The following is a 19,115-nucleotide window of genomic DNA, read 5'->3' as shown; positions in this document are numbered from 1 at the left end:
TTTCTGGGTGTTACTTTGGTCATATGTTATTATTTTTTACAAGTTCTAAATCCAATGTGCACTTCTAGTTAAGATCTACTGGTTTAGAATATTTTATTTTAAAAATAAAATCACATTACCCATAGTTCTATTAACTACCTATGTCACTTGATACAATCAGATCTTTAAAAAAAAAAAAACCCCAAACCTTAACATCTCCATTTTTTGAAAACTTTATGCCTGTACTTGTTTTTTCTTTCACATCTTTATTGGAGTACAATTGCTTTACAACGTTATGTTAGTTTCTGCTGTACAACAAAGGGAATCAGCTATATGTGTGTGTGTGTATATATATATATATATATATATATCTCCCCATATCCCCTACCTCTTGAGCCTCCCTCCCACCCTCCCTATCCCACCCTTCTAGGTCGTAGCAAAGCATTGAGCTGATCTCCCTGTGCTATGCAGCGGCTTCCCACTAGCCATCGATTTTACATTTGGTAGTGAAAATATGTCCATGCCACTCTCACTTTCTCCCACTCTAGGTGGTCACAAAGCACCGAGCTGATCTCCCTGTGCTATGCAGCTGCTTCCTACTAGCTATCTTGTATTGGGGAGTGTATATATGCCCACGCTACTCTCTCACTTCCTCCCAGCTTACCCTTCCCCCTCCGTGTCCTCAAGTCCATTCTCTACGTCTGCGTCTTTATTCCTGTCCTGCCCCTAGGTTCATCAGAACCGTTTTGTTGTTGTTGTTGTTCCACATATATGTGTTAGCATACAGCATGTTTTTCTCTTTCTGACTTACTTCACTCTGTATGACAGACAGACTCTAGGTCCATCCACCTCACTACAAATAACTCAATTTCGTTTCTTTTTATGGCTAAGTAATATTCCATTGTATATACGTGCCCCATCTTCTTTATCCATTCATCTGTTGATGGACACTTAGGTTGCTTCCATGTCCTGGCTATTGTAAAGAGAGCTGCAATGAATATTTTTTTTCATGTGTTTGTTGGCAATCTGTATGTCTTCTTTGGAGAAATGTCTACTTAGGTCTTCTGCCTATTTCTGGATTGGGTTGTTTGGTTTTTTTGATATTGAGCTGCATGAGCTTTTGTATATTTTGGAGATTAATCTTTTGTCAGTTGCTTCATTTGCAAATATTTTCTCCCCTACTGAGGGTTGTCTTTTCATCTTGTTTATGGCTTCCTTTGCTGTTTCATGCCTGTACTTTATTGGGAGAAGGTAGACAGTCTTGAGAAGAGCATTTTGCAATGGTTCTTAACGTAGAGCCCGAAACGGGGGAGGAGGGCACAATGTAGGTTGGTTGGCTCCACACACTTGAAATAAGTAAAAGCTTTCAAATGTGTTGAGGGGAAGAGCTATAGCTTTCATCCAATTCTCATAGGGGCAAATGCTTCAGATGGTTAAGAGAACTGACGCTTTAGTGACATAATAAATTGAGTATACATCAATCAACTCCTGTGTCACTTAATTACCTGATATCATGATGAACTTCCTTTTCGTATTTTTCTTCTCTGCGCTTTTTATGACAGCAAAAGACGATAAGACCAATGAGCACTAGTGCAAGCAAAATCCCTATAACAGCTCCTGCAATTGTCGCAGCTCTATTTGACGCTAGAATAAAATGTTAATAAGAAAATAATTAATATTAAAAAGAGCAAAACAAACAAACAAAAAAACTTCCATCTAGTCATATTGAAGGTAAGGATACACGATGACATTGATTTCATCGCATATACTAACGTTAAGAGACAAATTAGTTAGCTTTTCCTGGTCTAGGGGAAAATCCACTAAAACAACTTTCTTCTGAACTGTGTAAGCTATTTCAAGGATAAAAACAATAAAACCACTCTAAAAGATTTTAATATTCACAGCTATTTTGGGTGGCATATAAGAATGTTCTAAAAAGCTTGTCCTCACTTACATTGGCTAAATATGGTACAAGAGTCAATTTGACAACTCTTGCCTCTTTACTGTCACTACAATGAAGAAGGTGTTATGAATAAAATGTAGTACTTTTTTTCCTTCCATGACTTAGAAAAGCTAGCAAACAAGCCACAGAGTGCTTTGCTCAAAGTTAGCATCGCCTTGCTCTTCATACCCACACTCACTGATGGAACCAAAGGAGGCTGTATAAAGATAACACTATCACAGCAGAAAGAAGATAACTTACGAGGAACAACATCCAGGCGTAGCAGGCATTGATCAGAGCCCACTCTGTTTTTGACCGTACAACTGTATGTCCCAGAGTATTCGGTAGTGGCATTTTTTACAGATATAACAGGTGAAGTCATTTCTATGAGAAGAAAGGGGGTAAGGGAGCAAAACCCATTCTTATGGTAACATATTGCTGAGTTTTTAGTAAAGGCAAACTCTCCTTGGTTGACAATCCAGGTAAATGTGAGACAAACTGAAGCTACATACAGAACAAACCTGGCAAGACACGCGCATGTCTCCAGGATGCAAACGACTGTGCTTCTAGTTCATTTATGTCAAAGCCAAGGTAATCATGACCCCTCCCAGCCAGGCAAAGAGAGTCTCTGCTGAAGCAGAGCCACGTTAATTATAAAAAAAAACATTCTGTGCCACGAAGCCTCTTAGGTGCAGCAGTAAGATTTACAAAATGTATTTCATCCCCCCAGAAAGAAGAAACATAAAAGAAAGTTAGAGGGGGTTGTATTCTTCAGCCTCTTAGTTTGAAAAACAGAGGTGGAGAGAGATCCTGCTTAAGAGCGGGGTGGGGTGGGAGGGAGGAGGGTGGAGCATGGTAACCAGTTTGAATAACAGGTTAATTATAACATACAGATGAGTAATCAGGTTTAACCAATTTGAATCTTTGTGGCTAGTCACAGCTGTTGTTTTGTTGTTTTAACAGACATGCCATGGTTAAATAACCGTATCTTCAACAGGAATCCAGGCAAAACACTCAAGATCCAACTCTTGCTGTAACTTAACCACTAATTTATGATAATGAACAGTTTCCGTCAATATTACCATCAATTAAAAAAATACACAACAAAGAAACCAATTATGATATCCTAAATGGTGATCATTATAAAAATATCTCTTCACTTATACTACATGACACCAAGTTGTCATTATAAAACACTGACTAATTCCCACAGAATCCTGATTGCTCTGTCTAGAAAAGGGAAGTTATCTGGGGATTAAAAAATATACACTTACATGCACAAACTCTACTAGACTTAAGTCCAAATCAATGGCACACGATTCAAAGTGCATAATCAGCGGTACCTGGTAACCATGAGGTGGGCAGTTTCTGTGAGTTGGACAATTTTTGCCATTCATATCGTAATGGGAGTGAACCTTCTCTTGGTTCACATTTTAGTTTAAAGTCACTTCCAATTTCTTCTGATCCATCAATGTAACATCTTGTACCTGAAGGCTTAACTGAGAAAAGAAAATAAGTTATAACTTTATACAAGAGAACGGAACGTGTGTTTCTAATGATTACTTAAACACACAGCATGTCGCACAACCACTAACTCAATAGCAGGGGGTCCTGGGTTCAGAGCGGACAAGACTGAAAGGCTACAATAGGTTGCCAACGCCAGTTTACTCAGCTTGATCCAGCACGAAACAGGCAAGAATGAACTCAGGCAAGCAGCCACTGCACAAGGCCAGGCAGCATCTCAGGTGCGGCTCTGTGCCCCTCCATCCCACGGGGCACATGTGAAAAAAGCAAGGATGATGCGGGCTGGGCTACTTCAGACCCAAGGAAGCTTCTTCCCCCCACCCCCCATTCCTAACCTATTCTTCTACTTGGAGCTTGACATGTAGCCCTCTGGGAGTATGTGCTCTGTCACATCACTCTCTGTGTGCTGTTAACCCAACAATCAGGGGGTTGACAATAAATTATGCTGATAAGAGGGACAATTCACTTAGTACAGGAAGGACCGATTATTTTCCACATTTACAGCAATCCAAAACCACCCAGAGAGCGGTGTTATAAAAAGGCAGATCTGAGGTTATATTCCAGGTCTCTCCGGGTAACCACTTAGAGCAGCTGCTAACTCCATTATGTGAAACCCACGTCAACACGCCGTTAACACCGTGGCAGTTCACACTCTCTTGTTGAACTGCATTAAGGCATAATACACATACAATAAAATTAACACATTTTAATCATGTGAGCTGATCACTTTCAACACTAAGCACCCCTCCAATCCTCTCCCAAGCAATTTCCCTCAAGCTGACTGCAGTTGATCTCACTGCACAATCCGGGTCCCAGACAGCCGCTGATCAGATTTCTATGGCTATAGATTAGTTCTGCTTCTTCGTGAGTCCCATAAATGGAAAAATGCAGTATGCACTTTTGCTTCTTTTATTCATCGTAAGGCTTTTTTAAGACTGATCCAACTGATCTATGTTGTTGTATATATTATCAGTAGTCCGTTCTTTCTTACTACTGAGTTGTATCCCATTGCTTCTTCATTCAGGTATTGATGCACAGTTTCCTGTCTTGGGGCTGCTGTTAAAGCCTAATTAGCTAAACTGGCCAGGAGCAGGTGTGAAGTCTGTGGAAATCAGACTGACCGGCGAGGAGGCGCTACGAGGAGATGTGACAAGGGAGAGAGGAATTCTGAAGGTTCTGAGAAGAGTCTTCTAGAGGCAGAGATCAGTTCTGAATCTGATGCCATTTCTGAGGCAGGATTAGGAGAAGCGGGGAATAAACTGGTGACGAGGGCCATTTAGCAACCTGAGTACCCCCAGTAAAGGATGAGCAGTGCAAAGTGGGTCTGGGGGCAACAATGAAGAGACAGCAGTAGGCTATAGTTTCCCAGCGTTCCACGACCTTGGGGGAGAGCAACATTCCCCATAAACCCTGTACCTGGCTCTATGTGCATCTCTCCTCCCAGTCTGATAAATGGCAGGACTGCTTTTCTTCTGTTTTTCTGATTTTCATTCTTTCAAGTCCTGGGTAGGATTTTTTATTCTTTCACTACTAAGAATAAATGTGGATGGGTTTTACAGTGTGGCACTACGTGAACAGTTTGAACAACACTGCTTGTAAACACTGGTACATGTTTTCCTTTTTCATACCAGGTAAGTAAATGTTTAACTCTAAGAAAGTGTCAAACTGTTTTCCAAATCTGGCCGACAGGGTCTGTCACACGCGGTGGGGCATCTTTACCTAAGGTTGTCAGTCATGATCTCACTTCACACATTTCCTGGTAATTCTTAAATTTAATTGGATTTCTCCCCTTTGTTACTACTTATACTTTTTAGTAAGGATCAACAGATGCATTTAACTGCACTGTTGACTTTCCTAAGCAAATCTCTTTCTTTTTCAGATTGATCAGTTGCCCTGGACATTACATCAACTGGACTTTTGAATCAGTTTTGCGCATTATTTCATCCTGAGTCTTCAACAAGACGAGCCCTGTTCTCCATTTCTTCAAACTACCAGTAAATCCTTTATTACACAAACTAGCAGTAAGTGAGATACTGAAGCAATGCTTTGGACATCAAACTTCTATTGGTAATACAGCGTTCTAACCCTAACCCTTCTTCTTTTCTACTGAAAAATGTCCCCTCCCCAAACATATCCAATAACAGGCAGTTGTTTAAAGTGGCTGCTCAGGAAATCAGAGTCGCACTGAGTTTGAGATTTCAACATACTCTATGCACAGCAGAACGAGATTTTTACCAGCACTGGTTCTGAGCGGTGCTTAGGAGTGGCTGCCTGCTTTCCGCTGGGTGGAGAAAGCGCAAGTCTTTTACATGCCAGCCCCACCATTATAAAGCCGGGAAGATGAACTCCTAATCCACGGCACTTAGCTGAATTGAAAGAAAGATGAAACCACAAAAGGAACACAAATAAAGTCTTACCCGCTAATGTTTCTTTGGTGTGGGGCTCCAGGATATCTAGCTATTGTCCTCAGAACACTTGCCACCGTGATCATTAGCAGAGCTAATAAAAAGTCCTTCTCAGTTAAGGGTACGTGGCCGTCAACTTGTATTCGGTCAGTGTCCCACCGATTTAGCAATGCTGTGCTCCATCTGTGTATTATACCATCATCCCTCCATGCTAGTGGCTCACTGCCTCAGTCTATAGGAAACACTCTAAATCTCTACTTGGGACAGAATATGCTTTGACCATCATGTCATCCATACAGGAATATTTTTGCTTAGTTCAAAATACCTCGACTCCTGGCAAAATCCATGCATAGATGCTAAAAATCAATGGGCAAAAGTTTGAGGAAAAACAAGATATTTGCATGGTCTTAAAGTGGCTCCCCCACTTGTTGGGATATTTTTTTTTAACATCTTTATTAGAGTATAATTGCTTTACAATGGTGTGTTAGTTTCTGCTGTATAACAAAGTGAATCAGCTATATGTATGCATATTTCCCCATATCCTCTCCCTCTTGTGTCTCCCTCCCACCCTCCCTATCCCATCCCTCTAGGTGGTCACAAAGCACCGAGCTGATCTCCCTGTGCTATGCAGCTGCTTCCCACTAGCTATCTATTTTACATTTGGTAGTGTATATATGTCCATGTTATTCTCTCACTTCGTCCCAGCCTACCCTTCCCCCTCCCTGTGTCCTCAAGTCCATTCTCCATGTCTGCGTCTTTATTCCTGTCCTATCCCTAGGTTCATCAGAACCATTTCTTTTTTTTCTTAGACTCCATATATATGTGTTAGCATATGGTATTTGTTTTTCCCTTTCTGACTTACTTCACTCTGTATGACAGACTCTACGTCCACCCACCTCATACAAATAACTCAATTCCATTTCTTTTCATGGCCAAGTAATATTCCCCTGTATATATGTGCCACATCTTCTTTATCCATTCATCTGTTGATGGACACTTACGTTGCTTCCATGTCCTGGCTATTGTAAATAGTGCTGCAATGAACCCTGTGGTACATGACTCTTTTTGAATTATGGTTTTCTCAGGGTATATATATATGCCCAGTAGTGGGATTGCTGGGTCGTATGGTGGTTCTATTTTTAGTTTTTTAAGGAACCTCCATACTGTTCTCCATAGTGGTTGTATCAATTTACATTCCTACCAACATGGGAGTATTTTTTAATCCCAGAGGGAAAAGTAGTAATTTTATAGCGGAGAAACCTGTCAGATAAAACTAAAACCAAGTGATCATGGTTAACAATAAGACAGGACATCATGTGCCCCCTGACATTAACTGGAGACTACAGATGTCAATGCAGCAGGGATCTTAGATTTGAGCCCAGCACAAAAAGGCATTAACAGGAAGCTGTGAAATTCAAATTAGGCCTGTAGTTTAGTTAATATTATTATTTATTTAATTTATTTTTTGTGGTACGCGGGCCTGTCTCACTGTTGTGGCCTCTCCCGTTGCGGAGCACAGGCTCGGACGCACAGGCTCAGCGGCCATGGCTCACGGGCCCAGCCGCTCCGCGACATGTGGGATCTTCCCGGACCGGGGCATGAACCCGTGTCCCCTGCATCGGCAGGCGGACTCTCAACCACTGCGCCACCAAGGAAGCCCTAGTTAATATTATGTCCCAACATTAATCTCTTGCTTTTGGTAGTTGTACTATGATTTTAGGATCTTCCCGGACCGGGGCACGAACCCGTGTCCCCTGCATCGGCAGGCGGACTCTCAACCACTGCGCCACCAAGGAAGCCCTAGTTAATATTATGTCCCAACATTAATCTCTTGCTTTTGGTAGTTGTACTATGATTTTATAAAATGTTAACATTAGGAAAAATTAGGTTATGGGTATACTCTCAGGAACTTTCTGGTATTTTTGCAACTTTTCTGTAAAACTAAAATTATTTCAGAATAAAAAGTTGAAAAAAAATCCCAGTGTTGACTGAGACCCCACACATGCTGTTGCCACGTGTTCTTGTGATGTGGGTGCAGTCTGAGCGCACCACATACACACACGAAGGAAAGTTAACTGTGCGTGCTCTCCTCTGCAAAACAACCCCGTCTATTTATGCCAAAAGGTCTCAATAATGAGCTTTTTCGGAGTTCTCAGGGATGGTGCTGGTAATGTGTGGCCACCATATTAACCCTCTGTCAATTCCCTTTGTTATCATCACCCCTGTCCAGTTTCTTTCCTGAGTTGCATCCACATATACGTCTGGTGTATCTGAAAGAGCAGGGTGGGCCCCAGAAATGGAGCGAGGGATAGCAACATACCACCCCTCACACCGAGGCAGCTAACGGTCCACACAGCGCCCACGGCTCACCGAACGAGCTTTCATTACTCCATGAACACCATGGTGGCATGTTCAGGTTTCCCACAAACGAATCAAAGTATCAGGCAGAGCCTCTGACAGTGAACCAAGCAAGAGCTCCACTGGACTGCCATTCAGTCTGGTCCCTAGAGGGCACTTTATTTAATCTTTCCTCCAGATTGGCTAAGCAGAATTTTCAGAAAAAAGCGAGCAAATTAGGCTTCTGTCCAGCTCTCACTTTCAAGAGAAACTTCTAATGTTCTCTCCCACAGTGGTCATGACTCACCTGGAAACACGGAAGAGATAAAGAAATTCTCCTCTGGCTCTGAGACAGCCTCGCCAGGTCAACCCCGCTTCCCTTCAGCAACCACTGCCCCCATTCTCCCCTACCCCTCATTTTAATCCTTCTCTCCCTCCCTGATTTGACTTCGAGGTTTGCTTGGCCACAGTGAGGCCCCACGGAGCTAACAAAAGGAGTTACTGTGTCAGTGCTTCCCACAGATCTAGGCTGAGGAATAAGATGTCAGGGGTGTGAGGTTTAATGTAAAAGGCCATCCTTCCTGCCCGACAGTCATGGCTGCTGCCTCAGTGTGCCCGGCCGGAGCCTGTTCCTAAGGGATCTCTCTCTCTCTCCCTCACACACGCACACAATGCCTGTCCACACCTCTTCTGGGAACATGTGCCAACTGCATTCCTCCCAGTGTACCTGTCCCCATCAGACAGGGATTTCACAATAAATAATTCTGATAAATATGTATAAGTCTGCTTGGTACAGCATGAACAAGTTAAATTTTCATATATATCCTAACTCAGTGCTTCCTGGAGAGCAGTGCTTCAAGAAGATATACTGAGGGTTATAATTCCAGGTATGCCTGGGCTAAGAGTTCAGACAAATTATTAAACTTTACCTGCTTTCATATTTATAAAAAAGAAAGGCAACTCCATGTTCGCTGAATGTAGACACAAAAGGCTAGAATTTCCAGTGTTACCATATTCCTTTTTCTGGTTCCTTGTTCAGGTTCACTTGCTTTCATACCACAGACATATTCTGAATGAGTTCCATTTAGCACGGAGTGCCCTTTACCAGGACCCCCTTGTGCGCCCCCCTCAGTGATGTTGCCAGAAGACTGCCTTACCAACCAAGACAACCCCTGGAGTTGCCATTGGGGTGCAAAGAAATCCGCATTCTTATTCCTAATCTCTACCTGCTCTGATATTCATTCTTTAGAAAAAAATGCTACTCAGGATGAGTCTGGAACCCAACGCACTTAACCTCTCTGCTCAGTTTCTGAAACAAAAGGAATGAAAAGTAGAAGCTGATGTGGGGGGGAGTTGTCCAGATTAGTTATTTCCAGGGGTATGGCAGGTGATTCCAGCAACCAGCATTTCCTACATAAAGTGGCTGCCCAAGTGTCCCCCAAACCTGACACCTTAGGTCGCAGGGGAATTTACTGTCACTGAATAGTGCTAGACAGTTGAGATTTTCTCCATGGCAGCCATTGTACTTTTGGGTAAAGCCTACCACGATAAGATTTTAGAAGTATATTTATGAACAGTACCTTTCCGAGTTTCTCAATTTGCAGCGGTAAAGAGTGCTTGTGCATGACCACAGAATCTAGAGGAGGATAACAAACTCTGCGGGCTTTGACTGTTTATAAAGCAGTTTATACATATCTCCTTCTTAACTATCCTGGAGAGCTGCATCTTAGTGGCCACCTGTCTAATCTCACTTTAAGGATGAAAAACAGTGATGCTCACGGAGGTTAAAGGACTATCTAAGGTCTAAAGGCCTTACACCAATTCAATATTCCAGCTACCATGTTCCACCTCCTCTGTTCTAAATCCTCCAATTATTCATCATAGAAACCTCATTTATTCTTTGGGAAATGCAGTTCGAAAAAGCTTAAGGCACACGTCACAATTTTGAGCTGAATAAGACTGCAAAGAGATTTAATGATAATTATTTTTATGTTTCGAAAATGTAGGCTGAGACCCAGGAAATGAAGAGGTTCTATTTAATTCTCAGGGCAAACCTGAGAACAATGGGAAAAGCCTGGATGCCCTAACTCCTGCTTTAGGGTTCTTCTCCTATATCACAGAACTCCTTCGTTTACTTTCAAATGCTTTCATGAACTTCACAAAGAAGTTGGTCGCTTATTTTTCCTACCCCCCCCGCAAAAAAAGGTAGCTTTATGTTTTATGCTATCAGAGGACATTAGAATTATGTCAAGTATTTAAAATTATTACTCTAAAAACCTAAGCTTTGTCTCACATAAATGCTGCTATTATAGTACTGTGACCACTCACCCTGTTAATAAGTAACATTATTACAAATAACTTACCAAGAACTGTCAGCTGAATCTTCTTATTTCCAACACCGGGAGCTTTTTTCACTTTGCACTGGTATGTGCCAATATCTGACAACTGTAAATTTGTTACATTTATTGATGCATCACCAGATTTGAGATCAGTACTTGTAAAATGTACCCGTCCCTTGAGATCTTGATAGTAGTCGTCATAAATTTTGTCTCCAGAATATAAAATAATCTAAAAGAAAGCCAAGATAAGACAAGGAAAAAAACAAACAAGCAAGCAAACTCTCTGTCTCATTAAAGGAGCTCTGGATACACCATGGTACTATAGGATCCAAAAAAAGAATAAGAACACGGTATCATGAGGAATCTACAATTATTCAAATCACAGGTTAAGAAAACAGAAGGAAACCACAATATGATCCCTAAGTATGGTCACACACTGTCATTGTAAATGGGGAAACCAAGACAGCCACATGATTAAGTAATGTAGCCCTCTCTCAGGGAGCCATTCATTCGGTGAGACTCCACAAGAGGCTGGATTTGTGAATTCTGATACACTCTATTTTCAGCTGCCTCAGAGGATGCAGTATGCCAATCAACTGTATAAAATCAGGTACAAACCACCACTATTGCCCAAAAAGGGCTTATGATAATTTACCCGTGGAACTTAAAAACAAAAAAAAAGACAACATTTTTTGTCTTAATATACTAAGTTGGAGGCACCCGAAGGTTCCAGACTCTAATAGATAAAATAATAAAATAAACCTGTTAAGATGTGTGTGCCCAGCCAGGTTAACAGGACCTTCCAATTAATCTGTGACTAAGAGCAAAGACCTTTCCTAATTCCACTAAGTTTTCTGAACCACTGTTATAGGCTTTGATGGAAATAACTAAAGGCTAGATTTAGAGGGAAAATAAATTCTGCTAAACTTGACTTGGGAGAGAACTTATAATAGTCATCTCTAACTATCACTGAAATTAATTGAAAACACTTTATAATTTTTCATTCGCTAATAAAATCCTTCATTCTGGCCATCTGAGACCCAAGAGCCAAAGAGCAGTGGTACCAAAGTCAAATAATAATCAGAAAAGACAACTACAGTCTACATCCTGCAAATAATTTTTTATCTGAGATGTTTATTATGAACAATAAGATCAGAATCAGTGCGATCTGTAGGAATGTCTCCAGGGCACAGACTTGGGTTCTTCTATTATCACCTCCCCTACCATGCTGACCCCACCCCCAATTCGCTAAAGATCTTTTGCTTGTATAAAGTGTCTGCTTTGCAGCCGCACTCAATACTGGTTTGCTAAGTAAATAAAAGAAGCAGTCGGAGGGTCCACAGCTGACTTACTCTGTAAAACAAGCCATCACTTTGTTGGCTCCATCTTCCCCCAGCACCCACTTGACAACAGCAACACTGAGACCTCCTCAAATGAGACAGTGTCTCTTTCTCTATGTTAAACTATGGACTCTCCTGAGCCACAAAGTTCAGTCCCGCATTTTGCTACACACACACTTCAGTAGTCTTTCAAGGAGGGCCTGACAAATAAAATGTGTCTCCACTGTCAGTCATTTTTGTAAACTAACTTAATGTTTTCCCATGAAAACAGTCTTAAAAACAGTCGTTAAGAAACCGGTAAGTAACATTTACCAGGCAATTTTGATTCCTCTTTACAACCCAGCAGCGATGGAGACACTATCCACATTTAACCTTTAACCTGAGGAAAGCAGGGGCTGTCACAGACCTACTCTCCCAAAGTCACACAGCTGAGATGCAAACCAGATCCATTTGGCCTGGCACTGTATACTGACTGACTTTATAAACATTTCTTTATGACTTACAGGTTTACGAAATGCTAATGCATTCAGTATTTCAGAGAATTCTTACCACAACCCTGAGGCAGGTGTATTTGTTCCTATTTTACACATGAGGAAACAGAGGAGGTAGTACATGTTAGTGCAGAGGATAATCAAGTGCGGGCTCGGGGGTGGCAGGCAGGGCAAGGTCAGAGAGACTGGGGTTCAGACCCCCAGCTGTGTCGGTTGCCAGCTGCGTGACCCTGGGCATGTTCCTTCAAATCCCTGGGCCTCATTTTCCTCCTCCTCACATGTGTAATGATCCTCATTCCGGGATGCTGTTTTAAGGCTGAAATAAGTATATATAATTAAAGTATATAAAACACTGCCCAGCACACAGTAAGTGCACAGTACATGGTAACTGTTTGCTGACTAAAGAGATCACACAGGGAATGAGGATGGAAATTTCTCCAGCCCAGTCCCCCACCGCACTGCCTGCCAGCTTAAAAATATTAAAGTAAGGATTTAGCGAGCATTATAATGTAGCTGAAATTCTATGGAAGCATCCTCTTCTGCATCAATCTCTCCCTAGCCCTTCTTTCTTTTGGTCTTCCTTTACTGTGTTTTAGGTTAAAGGCTAGGCTTCTAACCCAGAAATGGACACTTCAACCCAGTTCCTAGTTTCACACTTGTCTCACAAGTCCTGTAGGCAGCAAGGCTGGGCCTCCCACTCGGCATAGAAGTCCTTGTCTCCTTACATGAATAGAAACGCAAGGCTATAGGGCACGCTGGACTTCTTGGTCTCGAGACGTACCTGGTCACAGGGCTTTACCCCTGAGTCTTAAGCCAGAAGCATTTATGACCTGTGCTCTCCATTCATGCATCTTAACCACGGAACCAGAGTCCTGGACTCTAAAGGGGGATGGGCACTGCACTGGCAAGGGAGTCCCGGGTGTGTAGGACCTCAGGTAGAAGCCTGCGCTCAGGGTGCTGGCACTGCCATGGAAAGAGAGAGGGGATGGAGAGCAAGATGGGAGGGGACAGGGTATCTGGGCTGAGTACACAGGATGAGTCAGGCTCAGTTTATTTTGCTTAGGGGGAGAGAAGGAAGTTCTAGTACCAGAATCAGGGCAGAGATATATCCTTGGAGGGGGTGGCCCTAGACATTTACAACTTGGGAAAGCACCTTAATTTTTCTTCACAAATACATCATGGACAGACTGCTTGCATTTGCCAAAAATAGTTAATTACCTAACTGCACTGATTCAGCCATTAAACGGCTGGATAACCCCTTCTTTAATACGGACCATAAGTAAAAATTTCCCTTCCAAATATATTATGTATAATATTCCTCCAAATATTTGAACTTCTTTTTCTCTCCCTGGTTTAATATAATTTATTAACACTGCTTTTTTTAAATTAAATATATCAGGCGAAGCTAATATGAAGCACTCTAAATTGGTGGAATATTCTGGTACCATTAAAAGGCAAAGCACGATATGTGTATTTGGAGATGAGGTTGAAATCGTGCCCCAGAGCGTTAACAGAAACTGGTGACTAACAGGAATTCTTGAGCTTGTCTTAGAGAACAGCACATAAGAGCACAGCTTGTTCAAAATCCCCTCCACTTGTACCCTACCTTCTCTGACCCAGCTCGCCTTAATTATTTTTTAACTCCTTAACCACCTTTATAGACAATGCTGATGTATGGGTCACATGGTGATGGGGGGGCGGGGCTTAAGTTGTTTTCCAGGAACTGGGAGTTGGCTTCTGTCCAGTTCAAGCCGGCTAAGGTTGGTTGGGACCACCGACCCTAAAACTGAGTCTGCGCAGGTGTCCATTGAATGGCCTTTTGACGTCAGAGGGCTGAAAACTCCACCCTCAATCATGCTAAGTGCCTCCATTTCTGAACATGAATCTCAAGAAAAAGCATGTAACTAAGATATATCTGCACAGAACACTGATGACCTCACCTTTTCCTACCTCCAAACACTTTCCCCATGCCTAAGAACACCCTGCTTCTTTATCTCATATGTCAAGCCCCTTGCCTTCAGGGAGGCAGATCTGAGATTTGTTCTGTCTCCTCACTTGGCTGCCTTGTGAATAAGTCTTTCTCAGCTGCAAACTTTGGCATCTCAGCTCTTGTCTTTCAGCATTTGTCTTGCAAGTCAGGCAAAGGAACCTGGTTAAGTAACAAGGTTATTGGGCAATTTTTCTCCTTTGTGCTACTTTTGGCTTTTCAAGTTTTCCACATTAGGCTCTTATTAATTTGTAATTTAAAAAAATTCTACAATAATACAGTCAACCCGGGGCTTCCCTGGTGGCGCAGTGGTTAAGAATCCACCTGCCAATGCAGGGGACACGGGTTCGAGCCCTGGTCCGGGAAGATCCCGCATGCCGCGGAGCAACTAAGCCCGTGCACCACAACTGCTAAGCCTGCGCTCTAGAGCCCGCAAACCACCACTACTGAAGCCCGCGTGCCTGGAGCCCGTGCTCCACAACAAGAGAAGCCACCGCAATGAGAAGCCCGCACGTCACAACGAAGAGTAGCCCTGCTCGCTGCAGCTAGAGAAAGCCCGCGCACAGCAACAAAGACCCAATGCGGCCAAAAATAAATAAATAAAAATGAATAAATTTTTTAAAAAAGAAACTAGATCTTAATTACAAAAAAAATTAAAATAAACAAATAATAATACAGCCATTCCTCTGTACCCACGGTGGGGGTGGGGATGGGGGTGGTCCAGGACCTCCTCCCTTTCCCCCTCCCCTCCTCAGATGCCAAAATCCACAGATGCTCAGGCCTCTCATACAAGATAGCGTACTTATGAGATGATTTAAAGTATATGCACCCTCCCATATACTTTAACTCATCTCTAGATTACCTACAATGTAAATGCTATGTAAATTGTTGCTGGCATGTGGGAATTTCAAGTTTTGCTTTCTGGAATTTTCTGGAATTTTTTTTCCCGAATATTTTCAATCCATGAATGGTTGAATCAACAGATGGGGAACCCACAGATACGAAGGGCAAACTGCTGTTTTGTTTTTTAAGGAATTCAATGTATAGGATATTAAACTTGCAAAAATATGGAAAGCAGACTGTAATAATACGCACCTTCATTACACTGTTAGACTTGACCCTTCTACTGGTAATGGAATCCTTGTTTGAAATGTAAAAATTCAATTCTACCTAACCTTTCACAAAGCCTAGTTTACCAGGCATCCCCTAACACATTATGCACATTCCTGCTGCACTGTCATACCTGCTCCATAATCGCCTCCCCTGCTCCCTGGCTCACATATACTTCCAAGTCCAGATTTTCAGAACGTTCACAAGTTCCTCTTCTTCCTTGCAGCCTTCTCTAAGAAGTCTGGTGGCCTTTTCTTCCTCTTGAAATCGGAGGTCCCCTATTATCCACTTCACTCCATTACATAAGTGTCCTCAAATTCCACAGCATGTGCCCTCCTCACCTACACCATAAGCTATGACTTTCTTCATAGCTCCCCAGGTCCCCCCACACGTTATCAGCACAGTGACAGACACCGAAGACCAGTTCCCCGGCATCTGCCGAGTAAGCAACACATACCACTTGATCCACCTTCTGATTATCAGCTGGTGATAGCAGCCACTCGATGTCCAGAGGTCCCTGGTCTTCTGGACCGAGGGTAAATTTGCACGGCAAATAGGCAGTTTCCCCTTTGGCCTTTTCAATCATCTGTTCAGGAGTAGTGATACTCAAACTTCTGGCGAAATCTAGAATATGAAACATGTATATCGACTGAGCATCTGCTCTCAGGCTGGCAGCACACCCAGCACACCTCAGCTGTTCAGAGGAGCACAGGATGTGGGTGAAACAGGATTTTATTTGGGACCAGAGTAATGAAATTCCAACTCAGCGGTCCCCAGTTTTTAAGTTTGTGCTTCTGTAGAAATAGAATGACAAATATTAATATCCATCTTATTCAATACAATTTCCTTTCAGAACACTGGGAGGTTCTCAACGTTATATGGAATACCAGCATTCTCATATGAATTATAAGAACCTAGTAAAGGATTTCTATTATCCAAGCAGATGTTTAAAAGTGAACCTGGCTAGAGTCTGTGAAAGGTCAATTACGTCACACTAATTCAAGGCCACGTTAATTCACGCTTCCATGGTGCCAGGGACACATTTGGAACTCCACATGCTGATGAATTTTTTTTTTTTTTTTTTTTTTGTGGTACGCGCCTCTCTCTGTTGTGGCCTCTCCCGTTGCGGAGCACAGGCTCCGGACGCGCAGGCTCAGCGGCCATGGCTCACGGGCCCAGCCGCTCCGCGGCAAGTGGGATCTTCCCGGACCGGAGCACGAACCCGTGTCCCCTGCATCGGCAGGCGGACTCTCGACCACTGCGCCACCAGGGAACCCCCAATGCTGATGAATTTTGACACGTTTTCTGCCAAGGCTTCTGTAATTCCAAATTTTTATTAAATTTGATTCTGTAACTTTTATTGAATGCTTAAAAATATTTCTAAGCAATAAATTTTGATGACAATTCAAAAAGAGAAGAAACTGGCAATTTATATATTTTTAAATGTACCAAATAATTGACCTCAATATTATCTTTTTAAGACATTTCTTACTGTTCGTCCCTTCTTATTTCCCTTCTGAAAGACAGTCAGACATAGTATAGTCTATCATTAGTATATCATGTTTTAAAAGACATTATAAAATTCCCTAACCTATTCTCAAATTTGTATTCTATGCAACTTCCACTTAGATCACACTAATGCTGGATGGCAATATTTGAAAACTCTATAAAAGCAAAAATAGATGTCCTGAGCCCCAAACAAAAATTCCAGCATAGTTTCTTCCAGGTGAGTTTGTAAGAGAGATGGCTAAAAGCCACTGCAACCCCATAAGAATTGAAAAAAAAATCTCCTCCTTGTGGCTAATGACTTACTGTAACAAAATCAGTACCTTTTACATGCAAAAAAGATGGAAATTAACTACGAGCAAAATGATGCTATTTCTTACCAATAAGGGAAAAAATACCAAGTTTAATTCACACATAGATCTGTTCACTACTTATGTCTTACAATAAAGATTACAGTTTGAGCAACCAACAACTTAATATAAAATGCAAATTTAGTCTGTAAATGAACTATCACACAAAACTTTTTTTTTGTTTTTTTTTTTTTTGTTTTTTTTTTTACTATTTATACTATAAAAGTTTGAACCACACTAGTCTGTCACTGTATGTTTTTCTTGTGATAACCCAACATTTTCTTATGGGTCAAGTCAAATGTGTAACGTATGCAGATCTGAAGTTTCAAATGAATACACTGGTTTCCGTTCAGCAGCTCTACAACGTGGGCCTCTACATCACCCAACCCTGACTTCCAGGGCTGGATGATGACCTGGAAGAGGCCCCAGGCACAAAGATTATGATACATGGGGCCTTCCTCTCTCCCCCACTTCCCATCCCCTGCTCACACCATAAAAATAAACACAGAACAGAATTAAAAGTAAATCCAAGTCCTAATTCTCCATAATGATGATTTTGTTGGTTTTCAAATGACACATTCCAACAGAACAAACCACAATGAAGAATTATATTATTATCCATCACATGAAACTTTCCATTAGCTCTTAGCAGAGGCTTAATACACGCGGACTATCAGTTGTAATGAAATGTTAGTAAGGTTGTAGCCAATAGACGGAGAAGGAAAGAAAAGTCAGGTTACATTCAAGACCATTTATATTCAGGCACCATCCTAGGCTTTTATCACATTTAAGTGCACTCATCCAACAGCAAATTAAAATTGGACACAGACTCTCTGCAGGCCCTCCCCTAAATCAGAGGTGGCCTTGTTTGGGCCATGGCTCATGGGCCCAGCCGCTCCGTGGCATGTGGGATCTTCCCGGACCGGGGCACGAACCCGTGTCCCCTTCATCAGCAGGCGGACTCTCAACGACTGCACCACCAGGGAGGCCCGGCTCCATGGTTTTAGTCCCACCTTCTAGATATTGATGAGCTTATCTTCCCATACTACCTTGTAATTTTAAGTGAATTTTTAAAATGCATGCCCTGATTCACCATTAGCTCCATCAGGGTCAGCAGAAATCGTGGATACCTTTATCCTCTGTTGCGTTCCTTGCACATTAGTAGAAAATAACTGGTGACTGGATTATAAGTTTGATGAATTTTAGAAATGTTGAAAAATAGCATTAATCTGCCAGAAGGTCCTGCTACTTGAAGATCTCCTGTCTATAGCTCCTACAATTTGTCTGCATTTGTCTGGGTATGAATACCATATGTATGATGTAAGATAACAACAATCTAAGTACAGTCCAGGATGAGAATTCCATTTCAAACCAATCAAGACACAGCCCAAAAATATGGAGGCAAAAATATGTAAGTAAGAATGAAAATTTGCTATAAAAAAACAATTAAAACTTCCTGGTTACTCTGTGCTTCTAGAGCTTTTATTTTATAAAAAATCAAATGAAAAGTTTGGAGGCATCAGTTAGATATCTAAATGAGTAAAAGTTTAAATTCTCCTAATTCATGCTCTCAGTACTTATACTACAGTCATTAGAATGAAATGTAACTTCGTTTTCATGATAGTATCATCCATTCTTTCTTCTTTGATACATAAAAATTACTTTTCTTTTAAAGAGTATCTTAGAAAACAGTTACACGTGTATCAAAATGATCTGGATAGATATCAAACTGTTATTTTTCACAACTGAGGTTTTAAGAAAGGTGAGCTTTATAATGAGATTTCCTTAATATGTATACTGCTAAA

The 19,115-nt window shown here is 41.7% G+C and overlaps 1 protein-coding gene across 2 annotated transcripts in view; it reads right to left on the bottom strand.

Moving 5' to 3' along the window:
- The window catches only part of CXADR (CXADR Ig-like cell adhesion molecule), a 51,478-nt gene that overhangs the window by 4,986 nt on the left and 27,377 nt on the right, over positions 1 to 19,115 (bottom strand). For both annotated transcript variants that reach the window (XM_007106899.3, XM_055086168.1), the window contains exons 2-6: positions 15,912 to 16,078; positions 10,551 to 10,755; positions 3,265 to 3,420; positions 2,183 to 2,305; positions 1,485 to 1,623 (exon numbers count right to left, since the gene is read on the bottom strand). In XM_007106899.3, coding sequence (XP_007106961.1) covers positions 1,485 to 1,623; positions 2,183 to 2,305; positions 3,265 to 3,420; positions 10,551 to 10,755; positions 15,912 to 16,078 — 790 coding nt within the window. The remainder of the gene's footprint in view (positions 1 to 1,484; positions 1,624 to 2,182; positions 2,306 to 3,264; positions 3,421 to 10,550; positions 10,756 to 15,911; positions 16,079 to 19,115) is intronic.

The sequence above is a fragment of the Physeter macrocephalus genome, chromosome 1 (genome assembly GCF_002837175.3).
Source record: "Physeter macrocephalus isolate SW-GA chromosome 1, ASM283717v5, whole genome shotgun sequence".
NCBI classification, from domain to species: Eukaryota; Metazoa; Chordata; class Mammalia; order Artiodactyla; family Physeteridae; genus Physeter; species Physeter macrocephalus.
Note: the sequence above shows the minus strand (reverse complement) of the source record. Positions and strands in the feature narration are given on the sequence as shown.